Source organism: Saimiri boliviensis, chromosome 2 (assembly GCF_048565385.1).
Source record: "Saimiri boliviensis isolate mSaiBol1 chromosome 2, mSaiBol1.pri, whole genome shotgun sequence".
NCBI lineage: Eukaryota > Metazoa > Chordata > Mammalia > Primates > Cebidae > Saimiri > Saimiri boliviensis.
The window spans coordinates 133,763,233-133,782,567 of record NC_133450.1 but is presented as its reverse complement, the minus strand read 5'-3'; the positions used below and the strand labels follow the sequence as shown (position 1 = coordinate 133,782,567).

The following is a 19,335-nucleotide window of genomic DNA, read 5'->3' as shown; positions in this document are numbered from 1 at the left end:
AATGTCTGCTCAGGTGAATCAGTGATGCTGCTCTGAGCTACAATAAACAGTGGATTGGACCCAGGTTTCTCTGGGTTCAATGTGATTATTACACTCAGCTGCTGCCCCGGTGTGTTTAAATGAGCATGTGACAATTTAGCTGAGCCTAGCTGTGTGGTTTGTTGTATATAAATCTGAACTGCATAAACACAGAGGGCTGGTCTGACCTAGTGTGAGGGTGTGAAATCCTGGAGACCCCACACTCCACACTTTTGTGTTTTTTTTGCTCCAGGAACCTCCAAGTTCTTTGGGTGAGAATTGAGATAGATTATTTCATAGCAAAGTCATCGAGACACCTAAACTCTGAGAAACACACAGAGAAACTTCTCCAGATAGACCATCCAGGGGAAGGACATTTTTAGCACCTTATCTATGTGGGGAAGGTTGTCCGTCTCCATTACAGACCCTCCCAGCAGCCTTCTTTCATCATGAAAATGGGTCAAATTAGCCAATAGGGTAAGGATCCTATAATGCTGCAGCCAGAAAAGGGAAAGCATCAGTTTAGTCTCTGGAGACTCTGTGTATAGGTCACATTCCAGAGAAAGAAGTCCACTAAGTTAATTAAGATTCAATTGTAACAACATGTAATACTACCAGGATGCACAGATTGCCTTCTCACCAGTATGGTTATTCTGGATTAAAGATGAAAGCCGGGCAATGCACAGACTATTTGAGGAGGAGAACGTAGGGAAAATGAAAGAGAATGGCAGAGAACAAGACAAGGTCAGAAGAGTCATCTGAAACCTCTAATATCAATTCTGTAAAGACAAGGTCTTGGCAACTCCCTCATGACTGCAGTTTGTTTTATCATGGGACACTTGCAGGGTTCCTAGCAGAGGAGCAAATAAAGAACTGCATGCACTTCCCAAGTCTCCACTTGTGTCCTGTTTACACTGGATTTCTAGGAGATAAAAAGGCATAAACCTAGACCTAGTGTCAGTGCAGGAGGCACCTTCTGTAGGCGGGATGCTGGGAAGAAGGGAAAATGTGTGCTATTGGAAGAGAAGATACAGAGACGGCTGTAATCTGAATGTACATGCACCTGCAGGTATTCTCAGATGCAACGTTCAACTACAAGAACCTAATGAAGAAACGGGGGCTTCCCAAAGTCCTGCAAGTTCCTGTATTCACTGTGTGTCCGCTGATTCAAAGCACCTGCAGCTTCAGAGAAGGGTGTCATAGAATCTTTTCTTTGGGTCTTTCTGCAGAGTTCAATAGGTTTAGTTAGGCTAATCAATTGTTTCAAGAGAAGTGTTGGCAGCAGATGTTGTAGCTGAAAGAGTATTCTAGACCAGGACACGGCCACTTTATGCTGGACTAAAGACTCTGGAGGAAAATGCTTTGTGAGCCCTGACAGGAACCTGCTTGCTGGAGGGGGCGCTCAGGAGCCACGCGGCACAGGGTCCAGCCCAGAGCAGGAAGCTGGAGGGAGGTTTCCTCTCAGGGCCTTGGTTTTCTTTAGTCAGAAAAAAAAAACAAAAAAACAAAAAACAAAAAACAAAACAAACAAAAAAAAAAAAACCCCGCCTAAAATAACTGTTCTACAAGCTGCTGATGTGACATTAAATATCCTGCCTCAGTGGAACAATTCATGTAACTTGGGGCATTGAGAACTATTTTTTAAACTGAGCTTCTAGGATTACAAATATCTTAATAGTGAGAATATGATGAATAGGGATGGTTTTACTAATTCAGTGGATGCAGAATTGTGAGAGTCACTATATTCCTATAAAAAATTCACATTTCGCCGGGCGCGGTGGCTCAAGCCTGTAATCCCAGCACTTTGGGAGGCTGAGGCGGGTGGATCACAAGGTCAAGAGATCGAGACCATCCTGGTCAACATGGTGAAACCCCGTCTCTACTAAAAATACAAAAAATTAGCTGGGCATGGTGGCACGTGCCTGTAATCCCAGCTACTCAGGAGGCTGAGACAGGAGAATTGCCCGAACCTGGGAGGCGGAGGTTGTGGTGAGCCGAGATCGCGCCATTGCACTCCAGCCTGGGTAACAAGAGCGAAACTCCGTCTCAAAAAAAAAAAAAAAAAAAAAATTCACATTTCACTGTCAGGTAATGTTGCCTACATTGTGTGAATGACAGGGCAGTGGAGGATCTGAGAGTGTGGCAGGTGCAGAGACCTAGTGAGTCAGAAATCAATATGGAAAGGTGAGGATCTATGGATATGAACTGATAGTATGTAAATACTCCATGAAATTCTAATAAATGGAGTTCAAACGTAACTTAAAATTATTCAAAACATAAATTTCTTTATGATTATTTTGGGTGCAGTGAGTTCATAAAGAACTCCAAACTCTGGTTTCATCATGTGATTCCTATTGTCTGTGAGATGAGAAAATCAGCTGTAATCACACATCACAGGGAAAATCTGTAAACCAAGAGTGTTTCTATTGAAAGATCCTGGGGGATCAGGCACCAGGCAGGTACTGGAGACACTGTCTCAGGAGTGCCCAACAGATCTCAGAAGGACCTGCTGGACACTCACATGGGACATCAGCAGTCACTTTCTCAGAGTCACCAGTGAGCTGTGCTTGTATCAGATGGGTCCAGGATAGGGCTAAGGTATCTCCTCAGTGTCATGGAGAGCGAAGGTCCCAAAATGATCCACGTGGTCTTTATGCTAACCAGATTTAGGTTCACAGTGAAGAGCCTGTTCTGTGTGGTTTTATTCTTCAGTGAAAGGACCTCTGGCCACAGATGTTTATAAATGGAGCAGGACATGTATTTTCTCAAGCAGCATTAGGGCTTGGACCATCAGCATCTCACTCTTGCAAGGCTCATGTGTTATTTACCTTCCTTTTCTTATCATGGATCAGGCTTTGAGCTATGAAATGCTCTGTCTCATGAATGTGTAAATAACCCGAGATCCACTGAGGTAAATATGTTCTGTGCCCTGAGAGCATCACCCAACAACCACATCCCTCCTCTAGAGAATCCCCTGAGAGCTCAGCTCCTCACCATGTACTGGACCTGGAAGATCCTCTTCTTAGTGGCCGCAGCTACAGTTAAGGGGCTCCTAAGTCCCACTGATGAGAAGGGGATTGAGTCTAGCCAAGGAGGTTTTTATCCACTCCTGTGTCCTCCCCACAGGTGCCCATTCCCAGGTGCAGCTGGTGCAGTCAGGGGCTGAGGTGAAGAAGCCTGGGGCCTCAGTGAAGGTCTCTTGCAAGGCTTCTGGATACACCTTTACTAGTTACTATATGCCCTGGGTGCGACAGGCCCCTGGACAAGAGCTCGAATGAATGGGATGGATCAACCTTGGTAATGGTAACACAAAGTATGTGCAGAAGTTCCAGGGCAGAGTCACTATGACCAGGGACACGTCCACAAGCACAGCCTACGTGGAGCTGAGCAGCCTGAGATCTGAGGACACGGCCGTGTATAACTGTGTGAGAGACACAGTGTGAAAACCACATCCTGAGAGTGTCAGAAACCCCAGGGAGGAGGCAACTGTGTTGACGTGGAGGAGATGACAAAGAATATAAGATTGAAAAATTTCTTAGGAAATGAGATTAAGTCATTAAAGAAAAGGAACAATATAAATGTGTATTTGATAAATTTTAGTTATTTCAGACATTTTTCATACAACAGATATTCTGTAAGTAAATATCAGTGACTGGAGAATTAATCAAATTTATAAAGCTGATATAGAACTTCCTCTGAAGGTATCTTTGTAAACATCAATTTCTGAATCAATTTTGTAAATATTTTGGAACACACACACAAATCACATTTTGACTCTACTTTTATTTGTATTTTTAAAATGCCAAAAAAATCTCATTTTGTGTATGTAGCATTTTGAATTCCCACCGTCAATGCATGATAGTTCTTGTTTTTCCACATTCATATTGCCATTTACCATTATAAGAATTGTGTATTTTAACCAATCTAGTAGATGAGTAATGATATCTAATGTTTATTTAAATGCATTTCCCTAATTAAAAAAAATTATATTTAAAATTTTTTCATGTAATTTTTCATGGGATGCCTCTCCTGATATTTGCTTCACTTTAGCTGCATTGTTCTCTTTTGATTAGTTGTAACTATACTTGCATATTGATTATAAAAGTAATTTAACTAATTAAAAGAATTAATTTAACGAATATGTGACTTGGAAGTATTTTCTCCAAGTCTGTAGCTATCTTTTACTCCCTTATCAGTGTGTATTGTAGAAAAATATGTGTGTGTTTGTATAAATTTAGATTAAAAACATGTAAAATTTTATTCACCCATAGATCATGTCTGTGGCATTATACATGAAGCCTCATTATAAAATACACTAATAGTAATTATTTTTCTCCATGTCTCTAATCTCAGTCCACAATCAATTCCTGAGTGTTTAAGCTTCACCTGCTTGACTAGAGGACTATCAACCTAACATATTTGGAATACTTTTGTAAGGAGATGTGTTCTTCCCATTATTTTTTATTTAATAATCTATTAATATCCATATTGGTTTATGGATATGTATTTCACACTCTGGAGAAGGTCCATGTTACGTTATTCATTTTATTGTTGAAATCACCACAGCTTTACCAGCTGCTGGGAGCCCATTTAGTTTGGATCCTGCATCCTTACAGCACACCTCATTCTTGTTTTTGAAAACTTCCCTGCTTCCTGGTATTACAATAAATTCTAAGCTCATTTTCTATATCACCTTTTTGTACATAGAATCAGCAATTTTTCTAAAGATTGCTTGTTTCTGATGTTAAATAATAGTATTAAAATAAAAAATGATGATACTGAGTATGGCTGTTGTTAATGTGGTTTAAGTATTAGTAGAACCTCTCAACCAACTGGCCTAGTAAATGCGCCTGTTTACATGAACCCATGTTTATGGACACATCAAAACTATTTATGTGTCTAATCTTCTGTAACTTTATTAAAAATGTGAACACACTTGTCTCTCCCCACAACTATGTCACCACATGGGCCTTTCTAGCCTTCCTTCCATGATGTCCGTAAATACCCACTGCAAAGTGAGAAATCCCATCCCACCATATGCCACTTTATTATTTAGCTGCACAGTTTCAGGACATATCTATAGCAGTATCAGAAATGTAAACCTGTAACCTGGTTGGAAACATATTTATCCACTAGAATAGAGTGCTTATGTGTGGTTTCTTTGCAATTTAAAGTTCCTTAGCTCAACGACTTCATGTTCTACTCTCTTCACTGAATTCATTTCAATTACACTGTAAAATTTGATTTATTTGAAATTATGTAAAAAACAAAACTATAGTCAAGTAAACATATAGAGAATATTCCAGGAATTCAGAGTGTGGGTATAAAAAAAAGTGTAAAAGTCACTGTTTAAGAAGAGTAAAAGTATTTTTAGTGATATGCAATATGAGACATTACACAATTTATCTAAGCATGTGCTTTTGTGATGGAAAATATAAACCTAAATATATACAATTTACAAAACATATTTAGTGGTTCATTTACCCCAGGATTAAATGCAGACTGTGTAAAATTATCTAATAACTTATTTTATGAGGGTCGGGAAGTCTTGTGATGCATACAACAAAGAATGAAGTAATTTTACTCATTTGCATATAATATAAGATGTTACCATTCACTAAAGACTTTTAATTTAATTTAAAACAAATCAATTTTGTATGTGACCCAGGCTTTTTCTTCCTGACAAGCAAATAATCCACAAGATTCTTTTATTTTGTTGGTTGAGATAGATTTTCCCTAAATTTCAGCTCAGTTTAGGCATACACTGTCCCTGAATGGGCATCTACCCTCAGATGGGTGCACACACCTCTCAACATGTGGACTCTTCTGACAGACAAACACACCTTTACTCATGTGGATTCTTCCATCAGACAAACACACCTGTCCCCACATGGACTCTTTCCTTAGACTACCACATATGTTCTTATATTTACTCTTTCCTCAGAAAATAGACATTTACTCATGTGGACTCTTGCCTCAGACAAGCAAACACGTCTCCATGTGAACTCTTCACTCACCTAAGTACACGTGTTTCCACATGGACTGTTTCCTTACAGAGGCACGTATATCCAATGTTGAACTGTTTTGTGGCAAAATGATCTCAAGATAACGATAACTATAAACTCCCTCTCTGACGAGGTATAGATCTGTTATTTTTTCATTGTAGTCTAATATTTCCTTATTGTTAAGAACTGTAGTTTGCAGTTAAAAATGCACCAATTAGAGACAGGTGTCAATTTTCTCTGGAAATGTATTTTTAGGTTCTTACTGGACGTATTTGTTGATAATGTTTGCTACTATGAAGATACCTGAACAGTGTCCACGTTAGAGAATAAGAAAGCAACAGGCAGAGTACCACTGTGGATCCGGACCCAGGAATCCTTTGACCCTGCCCTCCCTGAAATAGAGACACAGAGGATGGATGAGCAATGCTGGGCAGTGCACACTTTACCACAAGAAGAAAGATATGGAAATGTGTCCCCTCCTCTCCTCAAGAAAGGTGGCTCATCCCTCTTCCTTGAGGCCCTGGTGAGGAGACAACCCCATGTTTGTGCCCTTCCTCTCTGTCCACACCGTGGGGTCTGCCCTGGTCTGGATTCCTTCTCATCACCCTCAGTATTAATGCCCTTTGTGAATCAGGTCCAGCTGTGGCTGCTCCACATGGGGCTGTTCTCAGTCTGTTTTCTCTGTTCACAGGATTCCTGTGTGAAGTTTGCTGGTGGAGTCAGAGGGGGAAACATTGCACAGCCCAGCAGTTCACTGAGACTCTCCTGCAAAGCCCCTGATTGCACTTTTACTGGCTACAGCACGAGCTTGGTCCAGCAGGCTTCACAGCAGGGATTGGTGTGGGTGGCAACATGAGTGACCAAGTGGGAGTTCTCAGGGTTACTCTCCATGAGCACAAATAAATTAACATTCCCAAATGACACCCTTTCAAGGGCAGTCCACCTCACAACGACCAACCTGAAAGCCAAGGACAAGGCCATGTACTGCAGTGAGGGACACAGGAGTGGGAATATCTGGGTGAGCCCAGACGCAAAAATCTCTGCAGGGAAACAGGAGGGAACTGCGTGGCAGATGCTGCTCAGGACCACCAGGGGGCGCCGAGGTCACCACTGGGAGCTCAGTCTACGTGGGTTCTCTGTGGAGGCAGCTTGACATCAGGAGTCTGAGAGACTGGTTTCCTTTTACACTTTGGTAATTCCTGATCTGGTCAAGCAAGTCTTCCTCAGGGTCTCTCAGCATTTTTTCCTTGTAACTCCATGATTTCTTTTACCTACAAAACATTGACTTAGAAGAGGGATTTCATTCAACCTTTAATGCCGCATATTTTCCATCTAATACTAGCAATGATCTCTCAGGACAATTATTCAAATAGATTATTTATTTATTTTGTCAAATGGTAGTTTTCTCATCCAGCCTGCTGTTCCTGAACCACACTGTGTGAAAGACCTCAATAAACTCTATGTCTTGTTCACTGATCTAGGTTTATTTCTTTAGCCTATTGTATATGATGCCAGTCCTATTGGAGTCAATATTGGTTTGACATGACATCCAGTAAACCTGGCAAAGGTAAAGAAAAAGAAATCTCAAGAGCACCCAGAAAATGAAATCTAAAAAGAGGAGACCCCTATAGAAATCCCGGACAGGCTATGAATTTTTATTTGGGGCCCAAAAGCTGCTGTCTGTGATGGATGGGGCCGAGTGCATGAGTATGGGGATGCTGCAGAAATGCCGAAGGTTCTGGAAGAACCACTACAGAGGGTGCCTCTTACGAAGTGCAAGTCAGATGCCCGAGCTATTGCATTTGCAAATGGCTATTTTCTCCTGGCTGCACTCTGAGCAACTGCTAAGGCAGTACTTACTGTTTAAGCTACAGTTAGTCAGTCCCAAGAAGAGCTACTAGAAAAACATGCCTGACTAGCTCAGACTAATCAGAGACCTTTCTGTCCTGGTGCATAAGCAGAATGGTAAATTGGGGATGGTGGTTTGTTGAGAGCACATTTGAAGGATTTCTGACCATCACATGAACTAGGTAGGGCTATGATGACTAAATTTTGATGGGGCCCTAAGACCTAGGATCCCCTGAGGAGCTCTAGGCTGGACACGGTGGCTCAGGCCTGTAATCTCAGCAACTTGGGGGGCCAAGTTAGGTGGATTGCCTGAGTTCAGGAGTTTGCAACCATCCTGGGCAACAAGGTGAAACCCTGTCTCTATTAAAATACAAAAAAAAAATAGCTGGGCATGGTGGTGCACATCTATAGTCCAAGCTACTCAGGAGGCTGGGGAAAAAGAATTGTTTGAACCTTAGAGGTGGAGGTTGCAGTGAGCTGAGATCATACCACTGCACTTCAGCCAGAGCAAGAGTGAGACTCCATCTAAAAAAAAAAGAGCCCTAGTGGGGAGGAGGATGAATATTGGGGTAAGTCCATGGGGGTTCCAGTCCTCTCCACACATCTGGTGGCCACCACCAAGATAAAAAATGGGCCAACTGTACCAGCAGAGGCTAGACCCTCAAGACAGTTTCCCACTTGAAATAAGGAGGCACACCACAATGTGCGATTTCCCCACTGGGAATTGCTGAAACTAAGAAACAGGTTGAGATAGAAGTAGAGAGAGTTGATCATAGGGTGGCTTCTCCATCTATGAGGCATGGTGGAGGAGGGCATTATACTTCCTGAACTCAAGATTAGTGAAATGGCATCCATCACAAACCATCTGGGCCAGAGGCAGCCTCGATGGTGTCAATGGAGACTGGACCATCCTCCTCCTTAGATGGGTGATTGCAGACTGCAAGGGGCCCTGGTGAAATGAGGAAGATGTCCAATTTATTAGTTTGGTCTCTCATCACTAGTAAGTAATACCTGAAACTGAGTAATTTATAGAGAAAAGAGGTTTAATTTATCCATGATTCTGCCGGCTGTAGAGGAAACATGTCGATGGAATCTGTTCAGCTTCTGGGGAGTCCACAGGTACATTACAATGATAGCAAAAGGCAAAAAGGGAGCAGACACTTTATGCAGTGGGAGCAGAAGCAAAGAAAGAGTGAGGGCGGAGGTGCTACACACTGTTAAACAGCCAAATCTCATGAGATCCCATTTACTATTATAGCAAGGGGATGGTGATTAAACCATTTATTATAAATCTGCTCCCATGATACAACCACAGGGCCCCATCTCCAACGTTAGGGAAGCAAAATCACAAAAGGTTGTGACAGGTGGGACATCCTGAAAACTCACTAGGCATGTCCCACATTGCCCTGGAGCTGTCTAGGGGAGCAGTCTCCTCCAGTGTTTAGAGGCAAAGGCACAGATACTGAGTCTAACTGTCCAGATGTGTGATATTGGACACACTGTGCAACTGCTCTGTTCTGTGTGTAATTTATCTTCTCTAAAAATGTAACATTTGACACTCTAATTAAATATATTCTGCAAATCATAGTAAAATAAGATGATGAGTACTAAATGATTATCAAGGCACAATCACATAATCTGAAGATATACTTTCCTGAGAGACAGGGTTACTGCCAATGTTTTCCAGGACACTCTCATCTGCTCTGGGCCCTGCCCTCTCCTCAGCCGCCCCACCCGAGAACTTGCTATATAGAAGGAGAGATGCAAATAGGGCCCTCCCTCTGCTCATAAAAACCAGCCCAGCTCTGAACCTGAAGCTCTGGGAGAGGAGTCCCAGCCCCAGAATTTCCAGGTGTTTGTATTCAGGGATCAGCACTGAACACAGAGGACTCACCATGGAGTTTGGGCTGAGCTGGGTTTTCCTTGTTGCTATTTTTAAAGGTGATTTATGGAGAACTAGAGATACTGAGTGCGAGTAGACATGAGCGAGGGAAACAGTGGTTGTGTGTGGCAGTTAATGACAAAGGTGTCTCTGTGTTTGCAGGTGTCCAGTGTGAGGTGCAGCTGGTGGAGTCTGGGGGAGGCTTGGTCCAGCCTGGGGGGGTCCCTGAGACTCTCCTGTGCGGCCTCCGGATTCACCTTCAGTTACTACTACATGCACTGGGTCCGCCAGGCTCCAGGGAAGGGGCTGGAGTGGGTTGACCGTATTAGAAACAAAGCTAACAGTTACACGACAGAATACGCCGTGTCTGTGAAAGGCCGATTCACCATCTCAAGAGATGATTCAAAGAACACGCTGTATCTGCAAACGAGCAGCCTGAAAACCGAGGACACGGCCGTGTATTACTGTGCCAGAGACACAGTGAGGGGAGGCCAGTGTGAGCCCGGACACAAACTTCCTGCAGGGGCGCGCGGCCACCAGGGGGCGCTCGGGACCCACCGAGGACGGGGCAGGCCCCAGGAGCAGGTGCAGGGGGAGGTTTTCTTTCTCAGCGCAGGTGGCGGTTTTGTTTATGCAGGGCTTGGAAGTCTTATGAGGTTGTGATATTTTATTATCTTTATTTATCATTTTTATTGATATTTGTGTTTTAGTAATTTTTTACATTTATATGTGGGGTGCTTTTTTTAAAAAAAATACATACCTTCAAGAAATAATTCTTCCTGATCATTTGCAACTGGAAGAATAGTTCCAAATGATTAGGAAGAATTATTTCAACATCTGTTGATGTCAGCAACTACATAGCTATGGGAACATTAACTTACATCTATAGACATAATTATATAATATGTCCTAAAGAATTAAACATAATGATGTTTCAACTTGTCTGTATGGTTTACATAACTCAGTGTCTACTTGTGACCTTAAACACTGTGTGTTGTTCATTTTGAAATAGCAAAGAACAAATTTCAAATGTTCTTGTCACCAAAAGTGTTAAAGATTCGAGGACTTTAGGTAATATATATGTCAATTGGGTCGATCGATTATTCCATATTGCATTCATATATCATACCTTTGTACCCCATTAATATATGGGATACCACCAAAATTTCTCAATTTTCAGTGACACTTTGATAGTATATTTTTTAAACCGAACTGTCTCCTTGAATGAGGCCACCTCTTGAGGATTACAGAGCTGTTCGGTTTTCTCAACATGCTGTTGTACCAGATAAGCACAAAACACTTAATTTCCTCATGCTTTGCTTTAATTTTTCAAAACAACAGAAACATAATAATTTTAAACATAAAAATATTACAACCTACTGTACATGAGTCCTTTCTTATGCTTCAAGGTTTCTTCTCAGGACTTTACATGCATTGTATATTTTCAACTTTTTTTCTGTCATGGAATTCTGATGTCTCTTTACTACAGATTATTCTTTTAATTTAACTCTTAAAATTATTTTTTTCAACATCCCACTCAAAACAAGCATACTATTAGAACACTGAGGTGAAATAGTGGACCAGCATTGAGAATGAATTCAATTTAGTTCATGTACTTTGCAATATCTCTTTTTCTTTAAAAGTTTTCAGTTGTAATATCACACATAATAATAATTTATACTAATGACACAGGTTAAAATATTGTATAAATAATTTAATGACATTTGATTAGAAAAAGAATACATATTCCACAAGTCTTGACTATTTTTTCTTCTCCATGAAAGGTATGCTTATTAATTATTAAGTTTCAGATGATACCCTTAAGTTTTTTATTTCTGTTATTTAATTTTAGTTGTTTTACTGGAATGCATTTTATTAAGTCATATAATAGTGTTTACATTTTGGATAGGGTTTTAATGTTAATTGTATTATTTACTGAATTTAAACTATTCTACATTTTATTTATTCTTTGTTTTTATGAGATAAAATTTACATATAATAAAAAATGAATAGATCTGAAATGTGTCATTAGGGAGTTTCTGGCAAGCATGACTATCCTTGTCCCCAACACCTAAGGTAGCCTGAAGAGCAAGTCTATCCCCCAACACGGGTCTTTTTAACTCCTACATGGGGAAATGTTTTGATTTCTGAGACTATAGATCCATTTTTTTCTGTTTTGAAATTAATATAAATGGAATCAAATATTATAGTCATTATTTGGAAAGGGGCTACTTTGCTATTTTTAAGGTTAATTCATGCTATTTAATGTGTGAAGTTAGATCAACATAGTGTCATTTATGGAATCAATGAATTGACTGTGATATGAAACCTTGAAGTCTTCATGTATGTATGGACAGAGAAAGAGAGGAAGGACAGAGATTTTATATCTGAGTCAGTCCATTAATTAAAAACATAACAATATATTGATCTATTCTTTTGTCAGTGGACTCTACATTTGTCTCTAGTTTTCTGAATATTGTAAACAAAGCTGTTATAATTACTTCAATGTAAGTTTTTCTATGTTGTCTCATTTTTATTGAGAAAATATAAGGTATATATATATTTATTATAAGTAAGTTTAATTTTTTCAATTTTATTGATGTGCAAATGAAATATTTTTTAAAATATATAGGTTTAAAACAGTGCACCAACTGATGTTTTGATGGTGTATTAGTCCATTCTCACACTGCTGTAAAAAAATCCCTGAGATTGAGTAATTTGGAAAAAAAAGATGTTTAATTGCCTCATGGTTCTGCAGGCTGTACAGGAAGTGTAGCGGCTTCTTCTGGGGAGACTCAGGAAAGTTAGAATCATGGCAGAGGACAAAGGGGAGCAGGCACATCACATGACCAGAGCAGGAGCCACAGGAAAGGGAAGGGGGTTTCTACACACTGTTAGACCACCAGATCTTGTGAGAACTCATGCACTGTCATGAGAACAGCACTAGGAGTTGATGCTAAACCATTCATGACAGACCCACCTCACAACCCAGTCATCTCCCACCAGGTCCCACCTTCAGGACTGAGGATTCTCATACAACACGAGATTTGGGCCAGGACACAGATGCAAACCATATCAGATACTCATTGTAAAATGTGCATCATGGTTAAGGTAATTTTGGTATCTGTCATCTCACAGAGCTACTTTTTTTTGAGACAGTATCTCGCTCTGTGGCCCAGGCTGGAGTTCCATGGTGAAATCTGGCTTTACTACAACCTCTGTCTCCTGGTTTCAAGAGAGTCTTCTGTCTCAGCCTTGAGAGTAGCTGGGATTACAGGTGCCCACCACCATGCCTGGCAATTTTTTTTTTTTTTTGTATTTTTAGTGGAGATGGAGTTCCATAATATTGGCCAGTCTGGCAGTCTGGTCTCAAACTCCTGACCTCAAGAGATCCACCCGCCTTGGCCTCCCAAAGTGCTGGGATTACAGACATGAGCCACTGTACTCAGCCCTTTTATTTTTTAAAAAACGTGCTCTCTCTCTCTGTGTGTGTGTGTGTGTGTGTGTGTGTGTGTGTGTGTGTGTGTGATGAAAATATCCAAGATCTGCCCTTTTACCAAAAATTATGTGTACCATTCAGTATTAAATACAGGAACATTGCTGTATGTTAGATCTCCAGAACTCATCCCACCTGTGCAACTTAGACTGTATGCTTTGACCAACATCACACAAGTTCCCTCTCCTCACAAGTCTTGGGACCCACTATTCTACTCTCTACTTTCAAGAGCTTGGATAGTTTAAATCCCACACATAAATGAGTTCATGAAGGATTTGTCTTCTGCATCTGGCTTATTCTACTTAGCATCATGTCCTTCAGGCCCATCATTGTTGTTGCAGATGTTAGAATTTCCTTCTTTTCAAAGCTGAATAAAATTTAGTTTTACGTATATATGTTTTCTTTATATATTCATCAATCTATGGGCATTAAATTCTTTTACAAATCTAAGCTATTATAAATAGTCTTGCAACAAACATGCGTTTGACATAATTTTATTTCATCTGAACATATAACAAGAACTGGGATCACCAGATCACACGATAGCCTTATTTTTCAATACATCGCATAACCAATCCTACCACACCATAAAAGGATTTTCTTTCCCCACATTCTTGCCAACATTTGTTATCTTTTGTCTTGCTGACAATAGCCATTTTAAGTGGTGTGAAGTGACATCTCATAATGCTTTGGATTTGAATTTCTCTGAAAATTAGTAATGAGAACGTTTTTATGCTCTGTTTTTCATGAGTGCATCTTCTGAAAAAAATCTATCCAGGTTTTTTTCCCTTTTTATCAGGTCATTTGTTACTTGCTATTGAGTTATATGGGTTATTTATACATTTGGATAGAAATTATTGTTGGATATATAATCGCACATAGCTTTTTCTTTCCTGTGCTTGCTTTTGGTATTAAATTCAAATAAGTCATTTCTGAATCAGTGACAAGAAGTTTTCTTTCCATGTTGTCTGTGAGTTTATGGCTTCAGGTGATGTTCATTTTTAGATGATTTTTGTATATGGTGTTAGAGAAGGTCTAATTTTATTTCTTTTGCATATAAATGTTCAGTTTTTCCATCATTTATTGAGGATACTGCCCTTTCTTCACTGTGTGTTCTTGGCATTAAAAATCAGGAAGACACGTAATTTAAAAAGAAAGCATCAGATGAATATTCCTGATGAACATAGACCTAAAAGTTCTGAACAAAATACTAGCAAATAGGATCCAGAAGCACTTTAAAATGTAACACATCGTGATCAAGTGGGCTTTAAGGCAAGGTTCATTCAACATCCACAAATCAGTAACTGATTCACCATGTAAACAGAATAAAAGCAAAAACCACGTTTAATGGATATTGAGAAAGCTTTTGAAAGGATCCAACACCCACTCATAATAAAAACCCTCAACAGACTAGGCATTAAAAAAAAGCACTTCCAAAATAATAAGAACCGTCTATGACAAACCAACAGTCAGCAATATACTAAATGAATAAAATCTCAAAACACTCTAGAAATGAAATAAGATGAAGATGCCCTCTCACCCCTCCTATTGAACATAGTACTGGAAATTCTAGTGAGAGCAACTAGGCAATAGCAAAAATAAAAGGCAGATGATATGGTTCGTATTAGTGTCACCACTCAAATTTTATGCAAATTGTAATTCCCAGTGTTGGAGCTGGTGCCTGGTGAAAGGTGATTAGATCATGGGAATGGGTCTCCCTCTCTTGTGCTGTTCTTGTGATAGAGCCCTCAGGAGGTCTGGTTTCAAATATGTGGCACTGCTCTCTTCCTCCTGCTCCAGCCATGTGAGACATGATGCTTCCCTTTCTGTCATGATTGTCTGGTTCCTGAGGCCTCCCCAGCCACACTTCCTGGACAGTCTGCAGAACCATGAGACAATCACAAATCCATACAAATTACCCAGTCTGCAGCAGTGCTTCTTTATAGTGTGTGAATGGACTAACACAACATCCAAACAGATAAAGAAGTCAGTGTATCTGTCCAAACTGATTATATAATTCTATACACAGAAAATGCTGAAGACTCTGCCAAAATAATTCTGGACTACATAAACTTACAACTTTGGTAATGTCTCAGGATACAAAAATCAATATACAAAATCACTAGCATTTCTATAGCCCAGCTACATTCATGCTGAGAGTGAAATTAAAACCACAGTCCTAGCCTACTTGTAATATTCACAAACAAGTAAGGGCCTGGAAATAGGGGTAACGAACAAGGTGAAAGATCCCTTCCAGGTGAACTATAAAACACAGAAGAAATAAGTCATAAATGACACAAATAAATGGGAACACATTTTATGCTTACCATTGGAAGAATCAATAGTGTAAAAATTCATACTGCCCAAAGGAACTTACACAACCAATATTCTTTCTATAAAATTATCACCAGCATTCTTCACAGAATTTAATATATATATATATATATATATATATATATATATATATATATACTAAAGTTTATATGGAACCAAAAAGACCCTGAATAATCTAAGCAATCCTATGCCAGAGGGATCATGATACCCGACTTTAAACTACAACATAAAATCACAGTAATGAAAACAGCTTGATACTGGAACAAGGGCAGACACGCAGAAAAAAATGCAACAACGTAGGAAACAGAAATAAAGCCGCATACCTACAACCATCTGATATTTGAAAAGTCTGACAAAACAAGCAATGGGGAAAACACTCTGTACTCAGTGAGTGATGCTGAGACAACTGGATTCTGGCAGGTATGCAGAATGCAAGAGGGAAGGAGGCTGGGCAGCTTCTGCCTGGATTTCAGAAGATTGTAGAGGGCCCTGAACACCCAGGAAGAAGCCTGCTGCAGGACTGGAGCCGCCACAGACAGCCTCTACTAGGTCAGTAACAAAGATGGGGAGAGATGGGGTTGGAGCCCACATTCAGAGTCCCCACTAGGACACTTCATAGTAAAGCTGTGGGAATGTGGCCACAAGCCTCGAGATACTGAATGCTAGAGCCAAAGGCAGCTTGCACTCTCAACCTGGAAAAACTTCTGGCACTTGACTTTAACCTGTGAAAGTAGCCCCATACGCTGTGCCCAGATATAGGGACGAGATGCCTGAAGTTTTTGGGACCCCATTTGTCCCAGTGTGCCCTGGTTGAAGTACATAAAGTAAAGTGAGATTATTTTGTAGCTTTAAGATTTAATATCTGCCCTGCTAGGCTTTAGGTGTGTAGGGGCCTGCTGGCTGTTTCTTTGGTCAATTTATTCCTTTTGTATTGATGATATTTACCCAATGCCTGTGGCACTGTTGTGCCTTGGGAGTAAATGACTCCTTAAAACATTTTGCCAGCTCATAGCTGGAGGGAAGTTGCCTTAAGACTCACAGAGACTGGAATTTTTACTTGGAGTCTTGACCAAGTTAAGCTTTTGGGGAACTGTTTTAAACAGATGATTTTGTAACCTAGGAAGGACATAAGATCAGGGGCAAAAGATTAAAACTACATAGCTTAGATGACTGTCACCTCCAAATCTCATGGCGAAATGTGCTCCGCAGTATTTGAGGTGAATCTTACTGGGAGGTATGGAGCCATGGAAAACCATACTTCAGGAATGGCTTAGTATCCACCCCGTTGTAATTATGGAATTATTTCTGTTTTAGCTGCTGTGAGATCTGACGTTTCAAAACAGTCTGGCAACCCTCGTATGCTCTCATGTTCACACCCCTCACCGTCTGACATAAGGTTGTTCCCCTTTGCCTTCCACCACGATTGTAAGCTTGCAGAGGCTCTCACAAGAAGCAGATGCTGGTGCCACACTTCTCACTTAGTGTGTAGAATTGTAAGCCAAATAAACCTCTTTTCTTTGTAAATCACTTGATCTCAGGTAATTTAATTTATGTCAATGCAAAATGGACTAACACACTGCCCAAAGCATTATACAGATTCACTATTTTTATCAAATAACCAATATAATTGATTACATATTTAGAAAAAAAACCCTAAAATTCATATAGAACCAAAAAACAGACTGAATAGCAGAAGCAATCCTAAGCTAAAAGAACAAAGCTAGAAGCACCACATTCCCTGAGCTCAAATTATACTACATGAATATAATAAGAAAGACAGCATGGTACTGGTAGAAAAAAAAACAGAGATCCCAGAAATAAAGCCAAATATCTAAAAACGAACTGTACTTTGAAAACACTGACAAAAATATACACTGGAGAAACAACCCTCTATTCAGTAAGTGGTGCCTGGAAAATCAGATGGCTTATGTAGAAAAATAAAATGAGACTTCTATATCACCATAGACAAAAATTAACTGAATATGAATTAAATGTTTAAATTTAAAAACTAAAACTATATAAAATACTTGAAGAAAATCTTAAAAATTCTTCTGGACATTGGCCTAGGTAAATAAAATATGGCTAAGACTTCAAAAGCAAATGCAATGAAAACAAGGGTCGATAAATAGGACTTAACTGAACCAAAGATCATCTGCCAGCAAAATAAATAACAGAACATGGTGAACAAACAACCTGCAGAATGTAAAAAAAAATCTGCAGTCTATTCATCTTGCAAAGGACTAACATACAGAATCTACAAGTCATTCAAATAAGTCAAATAGAAATAACAAATAACTTCTTTAAAGAGTGAGCAAAATCCAGACATTTCTCAAAGAAGACATAGAAGTGGCCAACACAAATAAGAAAAATATAGAAAGCATCACCAAACATCTGATCCATGTAAATTAGAAACAACATGATACGGCATTTTCCACCAGTCAGAACGGCTGTTACTACAAATAAAAACAGCAGGTGTTTACAGAGAAGCATAGGAAAAATAATGCTTTATACATGCTTGGAGAGAATGTAAATTTGTACAACCTCTATGAAAAACAATACATAAATTTCCCAAAGAACTAAAATTAGAATTACCATTTGTCCCAGTAATCCATCCCAGTGGGTATGTTCCTCTCAAAAGCAAACTTTCATATCAGAAAATGTCACCTGCACTCCTATGTTTATTCAATAGAAAAGTCAAGTAATTTATCTAAGTGTCAATCAGTGAATGATTAGATAGATAAAATATAACATATGTAAATCAAGAAATACTATGTAGCCATAAAAAATGAAATTGTGTCTTTCACAGCAAGATGAGTAGAGTTGAAGGACATGATCCTAAATAAAAGAACTCAAAAACACATCTCTCTTGTATTGGAATGTGAACAACGGGTACACATGTACAGAGATAACAACAATAGACACCAGGGACTAAAAAGAGGGCAGGTGAGAGGAAAATGAGGGTCAAAAAATTACCTGCCGGCTCCAATGTTTGCTGTTGGGCAGTAGTTACACCAGAAGCCCAAAGCTCAACTTTATGAAATATATCCATGTAGCAAAACTGCACACATACAGCCTGATTCTATAAAAATGAAACAAACAGTAAATATGAACAGAATTTTTAGGCCACTAGCTAGATTTACCAACAAATAAGAAAAACACAAAATGAGCAATTCTTTGTTTCAGAGCCCTTTCTCATTTTCTGGTATTATAAGAAATTGTAGACTTTTATGGCAGGATCTTGGCTCACTGCAACTTCCACTTCCCAGGTTCAAGTGATTCTCCTCCCTCAGACTCCCAAGTAGCTGGAATAACATGCATGTGGCACCACATGTGGTTATTTTTTATATTTTTAGTAGAGAAAGGTTTTCACTATGTGGACCAGGCTTGTCTCAAACTCCTGACCTAAAATTATCTGCCTGCCTCAGCCTTCAAAAGTGCTGGGATTACAGGTCTGAGGCTCCCCACCTGGCTGCTATTTCCTATTATAGCAGAATAATATTAAAAACTGAAGGCAGCAAACCACACTGCCATGGGTGTACCTGTGCAACAATCTTGCATGTTCTTCACATGTATGCCAAAACCTAAAATGCAATAAAAAAAAGAAAAAAGAAAAGAAAGAATAAATAAATAAATATTCATCAGGAAAAACTCAAATCTTGAGTCTGGGTGTATTTTTTGTTAACATGCTGTCATTTATTATAGAACCTCTCAGATACTGAATCTAGGAAGTATGTGTTTGTGTATTAACACAT

The 19,335-nt window shown here is 39.5% G+C and overlaps 2 gene segments (V, D, J or C); both read left to right on the top strand.

Annotated features, from left to right (window-relative positions):
• Positions 1 to 19,335, top strand: part of LOC104650424 (immunoglobulin heavy variable 3-23-like) — a 97,428-nt gene that overhangs the window by 10,717 nt on the left and 67,376 nt on the right.
• Positions 9,710 to 10,416, top strand: LOC101054271 (immunoglobulin heavy variable 3-72-like). The segment is given in 2 exon segments: positions 9,710 to 9,812; positions 9,916 to 10,416. Coding segments are annotated over 2 exon segments (547 nt in total).